The sequence below is a fragment of the Stenella coeruleoalba genome (genome assembly GCF_951394435.1).
Source record: "Stenella coeruleoalba genome assembly, chromosome: 6".
Classification (NCBI taxonomy): Eukaryota; Metazoa; Chordata; class Mammalia; order Artiodactyla; family Delphinidae; genus Stenella; species Stenella coeruleoalba.
In genome coordinates this window covers 119,529,498-119,542,068 of record NC_137151.1, presented here as the reverse complement: position 1 = coordinate 119,542,068, position 12,571 = coordinate 119,529,498, and the positions used below count along the sequence as shown (strand labels likewise).

The following is a 12,571-nucleotide window of genomic DNA, read 5'->3' as shown; positions in this document are numbered from 1 at the left end:
AAAATTCACTAATTCGAAAAGATATACACACCCCAATAGCAGTGTTATTTACAATAGCCAAGATATGGAAGCAACTTAAGTGTCCATCAACAGATGAGTGGATAAAGATGTGGGGTGTCACACACACACACATATATATATACACAATGGAATACTACTCAGTCACAAAAAAGAATGAAATTTTGCCATTTGCAGCAACATGGATGGACTTGGAGGGCATTATGCTAAGTGAAATAAGTCAGACAGAGAAAGACAAATACTGCATGATATCATTTATATGTGGAATCTGAAAAATACAACAAACTAGTGAATAAAACAAAAAATAAAAGCAGACTCACAGATAGAACAAACTAGTAGTTATCAGTGGGGACAGGGAAGGGGGAAGGGCAATATAGGAGTAGGGGATAAAAAAGGGTTATTATAGGATTATATGAAATCATGTGTGTGAAACTTTCGAAAACTGTAAAGCACTATAAAATTTAAAGATAGCTTTGTTCAATGATTAAAAAAATATTTTTTTAAAAAAGCAAGTTGTGACCTATTGGCGTATACATTATGAAATCAACTTAATGGGACTAGCATTTTTTAAAAAATGAAATACAATTTTAAAATATCAGGATTACATTGTAAGTAGAAAAAGTAGGTATTATTTCATCCTAAGTTACATCTATATGTACATGTGCACTGGGATGTAAAGTAAGACGCATTTCTCACTCTGCTTTATTCTTTTTAAAAAAATTTATCACCCCTTTACCTTATAGGGAATAAGGCTTCACTGCCTATTCCCCCAGTGGATTATTCCATTTGTGCAGGAACTTTGTTGGTCTTGTTTGCCACTGTATCTCCAATGTCTAGAACAGTGTCTGACACATAATATGCACTCAAAAAATATTTGTTGAATGAATAAAAACAAATATTTTAGTTCTATTCACCTGAAGACAAGGAGAAACTACAACTGCACAAAAATCAAACAGAGCAAAATAAGGGCCGTTCTATGACACTGGGTCATTCATTCATTTACTCATTTAAACTAATCTTACCACTGCTGCTAAACACTGCCTTAGGCTTTGGAGACCCAGTGGTGAAAGTACCTATCCTTAAGGAGGTTATAATCTGGTGGACCTAGCTGGACCTAAGGGTTGAGGAGGGTATGGCTGGCAGGGATTGACAGAAGGATCTGTAAACAAATGACAGTTGAGCTGAACTGTGAATCTTGAACAGGAATACAGCAGGTAAAGAAAGAAAGGGAGAAGGATGTTTTTGGCAGGGGCAATACTTTTGGCAAAGGGAATGGGGTATGGTACATCTAGCAGAAGAGACAAGGTCAAAATGGCTGGAGTGCAAAGAGCTAGCTTGTGGAAAACGATAGGTAGTGAGGCAGGCAAAGTGGGCATGCAGATCAATGTCCATTTAACTCAGTCTTGCACCTCTCTGACCACTTTGGTTGGTGACTTACAACTGTCATAATTATTGCAAAACACCCCCAAACCAGGAATGTAGCTTACAGTTTTAACCATGATAAATGCATTACAATAGTAGTTTACCCATACAGTCTTCTTAAAAAGGGCAGGGTAATTAAGACAACTTCCCCATGCAAGATCTCAAAGGAATAAATGTGGTAAGATAAAAGCAACTATTTGACAAACACAAAACACAGCCAAGGTTCATTTATAAACATAAAATACATATATTTTATAAATATAAAAATAAAATTTTTCGCAAAAGAGCACCTTATTATATCTAAGTTAGATTTTCTTTTCACTATCCACGCAATTTTCAGTTTTAATTATTTGCTCTGCTGATTCGTCATCAATAGCAACCTCTAAAATCCCATCATCTACCTACCGACTCAAGTATAGTCTTCTCAAAGACGTCCAGTCTTCGTGTCTCCAGAGCAATGCCGATAGCTTGCTTATACTTGTGATCATCTAGACATCGTTGAAACATTTTATTCACAATGCCTTCCAATCTCTGGTCAATTGGTTTTTTTTCTCCTTCAGGCAAATCTGCATTTTCCACACACTGTTTGGTGTAGTGATCAATGCACTTTGCTATAGAGAAAATAAAATAACTCTGATCAAATGGTAAATTGGGCTATACTACTAGAAAGGACAATGCCTACATTTATAATCATAAAAATAACTTATGGGATGACTATGGAGTAATGAGCAAATTTCAAATTTTTTAAATGCTGTAAGTTATACCTTCAAATTAATATTGTTCTGTTCGTAACAGTTACACTGCAGGGCTACACACTAATTCCAGTAAGCTGACATTATTTAAAACATTTCTAGGACTTCCCTTGTGGCACAGTGGTTAAGAATCCGTCTGCCAACGCAGGGGACACGGGTTCGAGCCCTGGTCCGGGAAGATCCCACATGCCGCAGAGCCACTAAGCCCGTGCACCACAACTACTGAGCCTGCGCACCTAGAGCCTGTGCTCTGCAACAAGAGAAGCCACTGCAATGAGAAGCCCGTGCACTGCAACGAAGACCCAATGCAGCCACAAAATAAATAATTAAAAAAAAAATTTCTCTTTTTACTGTTTATTATTCAAAATTATGTTATTCAACTTGACTAAGTTGCTTATTCTACAGAGTTGGCTACAAACAGCTGCTGTTTTCACTCTCAAACACAAACACTTGCCATGATTGAGGATATTAACAAAAACCCTATTGTAGCAATTATCACATGGCTATAAATTACACTTCTTCACATTAATGAAACTATCAGATCCTTGATAGTAGAGAGTCTGTCTATGACCTGAAATGTGCCACAGGTTCTAAAGGCAATCCCAAGAAGATTTCCAAAAACCTTTCCGGCAATCAGCTAAAATATTCAGTCTCAATGTGAGGTAGGTTGAACCTATTCACATATACTTCCCCTCTCCCCCAAACAGGGAGTCTGAAAATTCATGCAGCGGTGCATGTGCATAATTTGGCTTTCCCATTTCACAGTGATTTGGGTGAATGGGGAGGATGAGGCAACATACTGAAGGGTATCATGTTTACAACTTACACTACTTTACAATCATAACTTAAACTTTTTAGGAGCAACCAAGAAAGGAAATTTCCCTAAACCTTCTTCCACCTTCTTAAGGAAAACAGCCACTCAAGCTGAATGACATATATAATAGTTATCCTCTCTATAACTCACTGGCCTGTCACCCTCCCTTTCAAAGAGAAAGGTACAAGGAAAAGGTTAATTAGTTGCAAACTATAGCCCCAGGAAACAGAAATGATTTGAACTAGGATAAAGAACTGCTGGTCTACTAGATGGCCCATGTTAATGGGTCTGTATTTTGGGGGAAGCAGAGGACTTTTATAAATTGGAATATACCACATTCAGGGTCCATCCAGGTAGGATTAGGCAGGTTCAGGTACAGTTAGTAAGAACTAAGTGGCACTCACAAGCAGACCTTAAACAAGTTAGGTTGCAGAAAATCTTCACCAGGCCCTAATATGAGCTTTTTGAACCAAATGCAGTTGTGAGGAAACATTCCCCTACCTCATCAGAAAGGAATCTCAGATTTATAACATTTGGGGAGCTTTCCTTAGTTAATAACTGAGGAAGAAAAATGTTACCTCCCAGGTTTCAAATGAGACCTGTGCTCTGACTTACCAGGTTTATGTCATAACTGTATTCCAGAACCGAGCTTCATTCCTAGCTGAAGTCTTATAACAATCGGGAGAAGATTGAAAATTCTAGCCTTGAATTTTCTGAGTGTACTGTTTATGACATTCATTAAGAGCCTAGGAAGGCTTTCCTAAATTCTATTTTATATATTCTCTCACAAATCTCACTGACATTTAAAAAAATCCATTCTAATAGTCCCAAGAAAACTAGAAGGGTGAACCCCATTTCCACACAAAGAAAAGCAAACAGAACTGGTCTACCAGTCAACAATCACCTTCTACAAGCTAAGACTAAGATGATACATAGGAAGGCATCTACCACCTCATAGCCTCTTAGAGACCAGCTGTCCTGACTAAAAGCATCATTTGTAAAATGTTAACATTGCAAGCACTTGCAGATCACCACAGGAAAAAATTATCAACATTCATCAAAAAAAAAATCCTTCAAATAAGAGAGAAGAGATAAATGCACTTAACTCACCATTTCTAACTTAACGTAGGGAAAGTGCTCTGGTTTCAAATGATACGGTCTATTCTTTAAAATCATCTGTTCTTCCCACAGGATTCACAGATGAAAACTCCAATTCAGTGAGTTCCCAACAACAATAAACTTACTTGCAACATTCTCACACCATCATGGCAAAAAAATTTTAAATGTGAACACAAAATCTTACTTCAAACTTCAGGGACATTTGAAAAGTACCTCTCTGGACTGCCTTGTGCAGCATTTCCCAATTTCTGAAAGAGAATACCAATATTCTCCTTTTAAGGGTTCAGGTGAATAATGCAGATCTCCTCTTAATCAGCAATTCAAAAAACTATACTATACACACTTGACAGAGAACACACTCTTGGGCTCTCTGTAACTATGATCTAAAGCTTGATAGTCAAAAAGACACGTCTGAAGGGTATGCAATCCCTTCTTTCATCTATTAGAACAGGAGTTTTCAAACATTTTTAAAGCTACAAAAGCTTTGAACGAACTCTTACAGAGCTGGTTCAACTTACAAGACAGAGAATCCCAAACCTTACCTGTGTGCTACCCTCTCACTTCAAAAATACAGAAGCAAATAAAAAAACAATGGCTACTAGTAGAAACAGTATGGATTTCGTAGTGAGGAAGCCTGGGTTTTAAATTCTGACCCTCCTATTTAACAGCCATGTGCCTTTATCATCTTGAAACCCAAGTTTTCTCATCTGTAAAACAAGGCTAGCTCCTTCTTCACAGGGCAACTGTGGAATAACCTATGCTATGAAGAACGACCAGTACAGTGCCTAGTACAATGGAAACACTCAATAATGGTTTCCTGTGTTAGAAACAACTCTATAAATTACTATCATTTAATTTCTGATATTCACAATAATCTGATTTAATTTTTTCATATAACAGTATGCTCACTGGAAAAGAGATAAACATAATCACTGAGATAACTATCTTTGTGTTAAGTTGGCTGCTTCTGAATAATTTCATAGATTCATTCTTAAAATATTTTGTGAGTAGAGTGTCTTTATTATTACTGTTATTCATATTATTGTTCATTAGGACAAAAAATAAAGCACAGAATTCTAAGGCAGATCTAAAAACTCAGGCTGCATAAAATTACTGTAGAAAGATTATGAACTTTCAATTAAAATGAAATGTGGCAACCTCAAAGATTCAGGGAAAAAAATGCTATATGTACTAGAGCAAGAAAGAAGCCAACAAGATAAAGCCTTACTAGATGGAAGATAATTACCTATAATAGTCTCCACATATTCAGAGTTATCATTGACATTGAAGAGGTCACCTGCTCCAAGTGCATAATTCAGAGACTCCTCAAAAGCCCCCAGGTGATAAAATACTTTAGATGCCACTAAGGCTGCAAACTGCCGACTCCGGAAACCTTCATCTTCATACAAAACTTCTCTGAAAGAAATTAGGAAGTATAGGCCTAGTTCAAACTGTGGTTCTCCTTAAAAATTCCAAATCTAAATACTCAAGCCGCAATTTAGTGGCAGCAAATCTCTAAATGAATTAATAAGCCACAAGACCCACAGATAATTAAGGTTGATCTACTTTATTCCAATTTATAGAAATAAAGTAAATTCTTACATTTTGTCTACAGACTCAGAAATTTCTGCCCAGAAGTCATTGACCACTGCATTCAATTTGTGTAGTGCAAATTCCTGTAGAAGATAAAACCAAAATTCGATTTTGAGACAGACTTACCATTATACTTCCTTAAAAAAAAGTTTCCAACAAATCAGTGGCCAAATTCTAAGTCATATTTACTAAATGACAAATACAAAAGTTTACCAACTGACTTTCCATTGGGCTTACATACTTCCTTTCTGTTTTCAATCATAAAACATAATGTCATTCCTTATCATACTGAACATTTTTCTTCTTTGACAGTATGTGTAAGATTGACTCTAGGCTGCTGGTTTGGATATAAATGAATTCAGGTGCCTAGAGCCAACTGAAGTATATTCCAAATTTTTGTCATATGAAAATAGTTTTAAAATATGTGATACAGAAGTAACTTTTTGTGATTGCCGTTGATAAGAAAACTGGGGGGTGTGTGTGTGTGTGTGTGTGTGTGTGTGTGTGTGTGTGTGTGTGTGTGTGTGTGGGGGGGGGGGGGGGGGTTTCCAGGTGCCACACTGAGATTTATTTGCCTCAGCTTTGTTAAACTCTAGGGAAAACCACTGCTGTTGCCAAAATACTGTCCTGTCCTTTGGGGCTAGATTTCAGTGACTAGGTATAGACTAAGTAGGACGGCTATTTTAAATGGTGGAAGATATACAGTTATCAGTAAATTCAAAGAGCTTCAAAGTACTCATATTAAGCCCAGTTAATTTTTCTTCAACTCATACCTTAAGCTGTGGTTCTTCTTCATCCAGAAGAGAAATTATTCCAGCTATAAGACAAAAGGTATATGATTATGAAATACATATCCTAAGATAAACTAATGCTTAGTCAAAAATATATCAAGAGTTGGAAAAAAAGTATTTTTTGAGGGGTGACTTCACTAGAGGAATCATTATTTTTCTTTAAAACTGAAAAGGTTTATATTTCAAATTTTAAGAATTAACTATGTTATCAAACCCTCATAATACCATATACATCACATTATTTGCCTAATTCAACAGTTTTCAAAGCATGGTTCCTGGATCAATTAGCATTAGCATTACCTGGGAACTTGTTAAAAATAAAAATTCTTGGCCGCATCACAGATCTACTGAATTAGAAATTGTGGGGATAGGGTCCAGTAATGGAGCCATAAGCCTTCCTTGTCATACTGATATTCATTACAGTCAATCACTGGCCTAATTTACTGACCAAAATGAGAAACTTTCCTACACAATTTTAGAATAAAATTATTCACACAAAATAAACCAAGAGTTATGAAATTATTTACAAAAGCAGGAGTATTTAGTCATCAACTCACAGAATAAAATAATTCGATTATTTCAAGATGCCTATATTAAGGCACCTCTGTTGTAATCACAAGTAACCTAGAAGGTTTTGCTAAATGATGAGCAATCTCACTTGTTCTGACTTCAATTACTGAAGCACAGCATTCCCCACGTGACCCTGAGGTGATTAGCACTAACACTGGGGAGTAAAGGAAATAACAGTCCTCTCCAAAAAAATGCACCCTGAAATACAGTCATATATCAAAGGGATTATTAGAAAAAAAGACGTGGGAAATTACCATCCTTGGACCATGAAGGAAACTAAACTGTCTCTCAGATATGTTTTCCATGTAGGTCTTAAAATCATTCCGGAACACTGAGCTGGAACACTGAGTTGAAACCGTGAGCTGATACAAAGTGTCAAGGCAACTTGCCTTAGGAGATGTAGCCATTTCTAACTGGTAAGTGTAGGTCTGCCAAATAGCTTCAAAATTTAGCAAACAAAACTATGCCATGGTTCTAGCTAGGGCATACTACTGTTCAAAAAGCATTAAAGCAGATAAAAGGAACTTCTTGGTACTCTAGGTTGGTATAACAAACCCAGAACAGAGAGGTTGAATTGACAGCATGAAGAGAAGACAGATTAAAGAATGCAATCAGGGGAGGGGAGGGGGATTGTGAACTAGTGACATCGAAGAGCTGATAGACAAGAGTACCTTAAATGTGGAACAGATCATAAATGGCAGAATGCTTTATCGAAACACTAAAAATGCTACCCATTCCCTTATCATCAATCAACGGTATGTCTGAACGGCTTTTACCAAAAGAGGTGATGGATTTCTGTATACTCTGTTTGGTTTCACTTATGACTATGTTATATGGTTGTCCTGGCTTAGAAATGCAGCCGTTGTCCGTGGAACACAACTAAATCAAATACCTACACTTCATACACAAATATTTCTCATCTTAAAAACAACAGAACTCACCTTTAGATGCGGGACGAGGCGCACCTGGGGAATGGGAAATGTTTCAGGATGCTAAAAAGTTTCTTATGCCATAATATGAAGTCAGCAGATATTACCTAAAGTTGCTGTATCAATTTATAGCATTATTTTAAATAGCATATTATTTATAAATATAAAGGTATGCTCCAGAAGACACAGCTTAAAAGTTGAAAACAGTTGCCTCAATGAATAAGGGAAAAGAGGAGTGGGAGACTATTGTTTTAAAGCTTTTACGCATAATTTTCCTTTATTATGTTAAAAAAAAAATTCATTCTCACGTCTCCCTCCAGTAACCACGTATCTCTATCTCTCCGCTCCCTTTCACAGCCAAACCTCTTGGAAAAACTTAACAGTGCATGTTGACCTCTTATTCACCACTGTGTTCTTAGTACCCTACAAGTGCCTAGGCAATAAATGAACAAATAAACTGACTAATCCAAACTAGTACCTGTTAGGTTCTGTTTAGCACCCGGGACAGATCCTAACCCATAGAGAGCCAAAGGACAGGAAACCAAGTGACAAAAGGTTTGGAGCAGAAGCTGATAAGTAATCTAGTAAACGTAACCAATGACAGTAACGAATACACACTATGCTATCACCACCGAGTCTCAGAGTAAGACCTCAAAAATCATTAGGTTTAAAGTCTAGTAAATCCCCACCAAGTGGTGTTTCAGCCTCTACTTAAAATACTCTGGTGACTGATTTATTGATTTGATTAGCTAACTGATTTCTTCATTCGAGAAATAATTCTGAACTTCTGTCATCTGCTTGGCAGTTGTTCTAAGAATTATGAAAAGTTTCCCGCCCAAAATTCTACCACAGAGAGAAAAACAGTAGTCAGGCAAGTAAACAAAGTAATTACAGGACTGTAATGAAGAGAGGGGACAGCTGAGGGGGAGAGATGCAGCATGTTTTAATAGAATGATCAGGAGAGACTAACATCTGAGCGGAAACTAAGGATTGAGAAGCTAAGGGAAAACTTGAGGAAGAGGAGTTTAGAAAGGGGGAAAAGAATGGGACAGGGCCTGAGATAGGAGAGAAATTGACATATTCAAGGAACAGAAAGGCCAGTATGATTAGGGTATAGAGAGGAAAAAAGTAGTACAAGACAAGCCAGGAATCAGATCATGTAGGCCTATAAGCCTGGATTTTATTATAAGCACAATGGAAACCACTGAAGGATTTTAACCAGAAAAATAGTATTATGTGATTACGGTTTAAAAAAGAATACTCTGACTACAGCACGAAGAATGGACTATACGGAGGCAATTGTTGGAAAAACAAAACCTTAAGGCTGTCAAAGCAAGGCAGGCAAGAGATGAAAGTGGTGTGGGCTAAGTAGAGGGATCTGAAAAACAGTGAGGCCTACGTCTACAAGCAGCAAGAAATTTAGTGCTCATTTTCTCTTTAGAGAACTCCGACTGGATGGAAAAGCTTTTCCTTACATTGAACTAAAATTCGTCTCCCAATCATTTGTAACCACTGGAGACAAAACTCTAATCCCACGTACACGTGACAGCTCTTCAAGTCTTTAAAGAGAACTATTATGTCTCCCAGGGTCTCCACCAATTTCTTTAAGCAATCCTTATAAACACATGGTTTGGAGCTCCTTACAAGTTACTGTCCTCTGATTATCAGTCTGTTTAGAGCAAAGCACTTGTGGGGCAAGTGCAGAGTAAAACAGGACGAGAAAAAAGTTTGTGAGCAGGCACGAAAAACGGCACCGAGGCTGTGGACAGCTACGTGCACATCAATCTGCAGCCCAGGACTTAAAAATCTCCACTTGAAACCTGACTTCTACAGCTTATCCCGCTGCAAACGTCATTCCACGATCTACGCACACAACGGTTAAGTGTAGGAAACCTGCCCCAGACACCCATGAGTTCTTTCTTCAAGACGGCATAGTTAGCATCTAGCCTCAAAACCACAGTTGGATTCTCAGTATAATGTCTGCTTTCAGGATGCTGTCTTCACCGAACACGAAAGTTCTCTGGGTGCTTTAACTAAATATCCTTAGAACAGACCCAGAAACGACCCGCCTCAAGCCTAGTTTAATTTAGATTTCCCTCTAAAGAGAAAGGTGCTAGGTCAGGTCGAGAAGTACTTAAGTAGCATGGGCTGCCTTACAGTCCGGCTGCACTGGGGGACCATCCCACCCTAACCACCTGCAAGGAAGGGCTGGGCTCGGACGGCCCCACGTGGTCAACCGCCGAAGGAAGAGAATTAAGGAAAACACGTCGGGGTCGGAGAAGGGCCCAGGAAGCCCCTCGTGTCCGGGCACGGGGGTGTGGCTGCGGAGCAAGAACGAGCCGGTCAACCCAGCGCGATTCCCCCAAGCCGGAGGGGGTCGCGAGGGCCCCCGGAGAGCCCGGGCCACACTGCCAGCCCCCGGCCCGGGTCGTGAGCCTCGCGCAGTGAGCAGCCGCGCAGGCCGGTGCTCCGCCGGGAGGTGCCCAGTCACCGGCCCTGACTCAGCTAAAAGCCGGCGTGGCGTCTCCTCCCTTTCGGCGCCGGCTGCGATCCCACTCACCGGCTGAAGTGATCATGGCTGCGCCCCGTACTAGCCCGCCCGCTCGCTCCCTCGCTCGCTCGCCGCACCGGCCGCGCCGTCTGTCAACTCCCTGCCCGCTCGCTCCGCCGCGCCGCCTGGCTCCCCGGGTGCCCGGTTCAGTCAGTCGCCTCTTCAGGCCACCGGCTCGCTTCTCATCCAGGACCCAGCCCGCCCCGGGGCTGCCCGCTGTCCCGCCTGCGGCCTGGCGCGAAGTCTCCCCAGGCCTGTGTCTTCCGTGCCGCCACTGCCGCCCCGCCTCGCGAGGGAGGGTGCACGGAGAGCTCCATGGTGTTCTCTAACCCTCCTCGAGGTCAGCGATCCCGCGGGAATGGAAACCGTCGTCCGCACCTGGGATCAGGCTTCAGAATAGCCACCCCTAGACAAAGGACTCCCTGCCCCCCCACCGTCACCCGCCATTGCTGAGAAAAACGGGTTGAGGAGAGGTGCTCGCGGGGCTCGCAGCGCCACCTGCTGCTCCGGAAGTCTCCCTGCAGCGCCCACCCCGCGCCCCAGCCAAGCCTTTAGGGATCCCGGTAAGGCAAAGAGCGTTTTCTTAGAAGGGTGATTTTCCATTTTTTTAAAAAAACCAGGGCCCAGCTTCCAAAGAAATCCAAACATAAATGCTTTACAATCATAGCACGATGAATCCCTAAGCAAGCACTGGTTTATAATAAAGTTGAACAATGAAGGTTTTTATTTACATTTGGAATAGTTAATACTGTACATGGTTTAAAAATCAGAAATATAAAAAGATATACAGTGAAAAGTGTTCTGAAGGAAAAACAAATTTTCCGTTCTTGTCTTACATCTGACCAGTTCCTCTCTCCCTCCGTAGCGACAGGTTCCTGTTTTTTATTGTATCTAATTTGGAATGCCTGTTGTGATAGCCATCTGCAGTCTTGTACCAGCTTTACTAAACAATTTACTTCCATAGTCAGTACTGAGAAAACCTTGACAAAGATTTGTGACAAATGGTGGCATTTTAAAGCCACTAGCCTTATCAAGCTACTCTTCAGCTGGATAGTGACCTACTAAAGCTTATTTCTGAGGCCTTCTCGAAACAATGTAACCCAGTGGCACAAGCCAATGTTTTGCAGTTGAAATAAAATTTGGTTTATGACACACTTGAGTGTATGTGTGAATTCTTTTTTTTTTTTTTTTTTTTTTAACTCTTGTGGCCAAGTTTCATGACATGTGAGATCTTAGTTCCCCAACCAGGGATCCAACCCGCGCCCCCCTGCTTTGGAAGTGTGGAATCTTAACCACTGGACCGCCAGGGAAGTCCCAGGGCATGTGTGAATTTTTTTTAAATTAGTATTCTTAGGCTATTGTTGTTAAAATATATTAAATATAATTATTAAACACTTTTCAAGACACTGTAGCTCAGATTGAAAGACACTCACCTTGGAAGTGTGCACGAAAAACAAACAGATTGAGTGCGTGGGAGTATTATTTTACAGAAGCACTTTGGCTGATCCCTCACATAAAGATAATTGTGCGCCCCACAGTCCTAAAAGAATCAGACACAAACGCTAACAGGTAACGGGAATGAGTGAAGCAGGCCGAGTGTAAGAAAACACCAGCTCAGCAGGATGGTGCAGGGCAACTGACACTAGTGTCAGGGAAGCAGTAGGGGGTGGTGGTGACTGTGACAGAATGAAGAGTGATGCCGCATCTAAGGAGAGCCATGGCTACTCAGCTCCGACGGTGTTGCAGTGCCAAATGCAGGGCTACTGTCGTGAGAGCTTCTGATTTTTCCAAGAAAAGCCAGAAATCAGAATTTTGTGTGAAATCCTCGGAATTTTACATGTTGGCAAGTTGGGTGAAATGGGTGAAGGGGGTGGAAAGGTACAAACTTCCATTTATAGGATAAATCAGTCCTGGGGATGAATGTACAGCATGACGACTTACAGTTGTATATTGGAAAGTTGCTAAGAGAGTAAATTTTAAAAGTTCTGATCACAAGAAAAAATTGTAACTTG

General features: G+C 40.2%; 1 protein-coding gene across 3 annotated transcripts in view; it reads right to left on the bottom strand.

Moving 5' to 3' along the window:
• Positions 1–10,720, bottom strand: part of PSMD1 (proteasome 26S subunit, non-ATPase 1) — a 105,118-nt gene extending 94,398 nt beyond the window's left edge. The window contains exons 1-5 of one of the 3 annotated variants that reach the window (XM_079924170.1): positions 10,569–10,720; positions 6,492–6,535; positions 5,728–5,801; positions 5,372–5,541; positions 1,846–2,051 (exon numbers count right to left, since the gene is read on the bottom strand). In XM_079924170.1, the coding sequence (XP_079780296.1) occupies positions 1,846–2,051; positions 5,372–5,541; positions 5,728–5,801; positions 6,492–6,535; positions 10,569–10,584 (510 nt within the window). In that variant the 5' untranslated portion in view covers positions 10,585–10,720. Of the gene's footprint in view, positions 1–1,845; positions 2,052–4,116; positions 5,059–5,371; positions 5,542–5,727; positions 5,802–6,491; positions 6,536–10,568 lie in introns of those variants that run through there. The other 2 variants (XM_079924171.1, XM_079924172.1) reach the window with 2 other exon arrangements.
• Between the last annotated feature and the right edge of the window lie 1,851 nt (positions 10,721–12,571).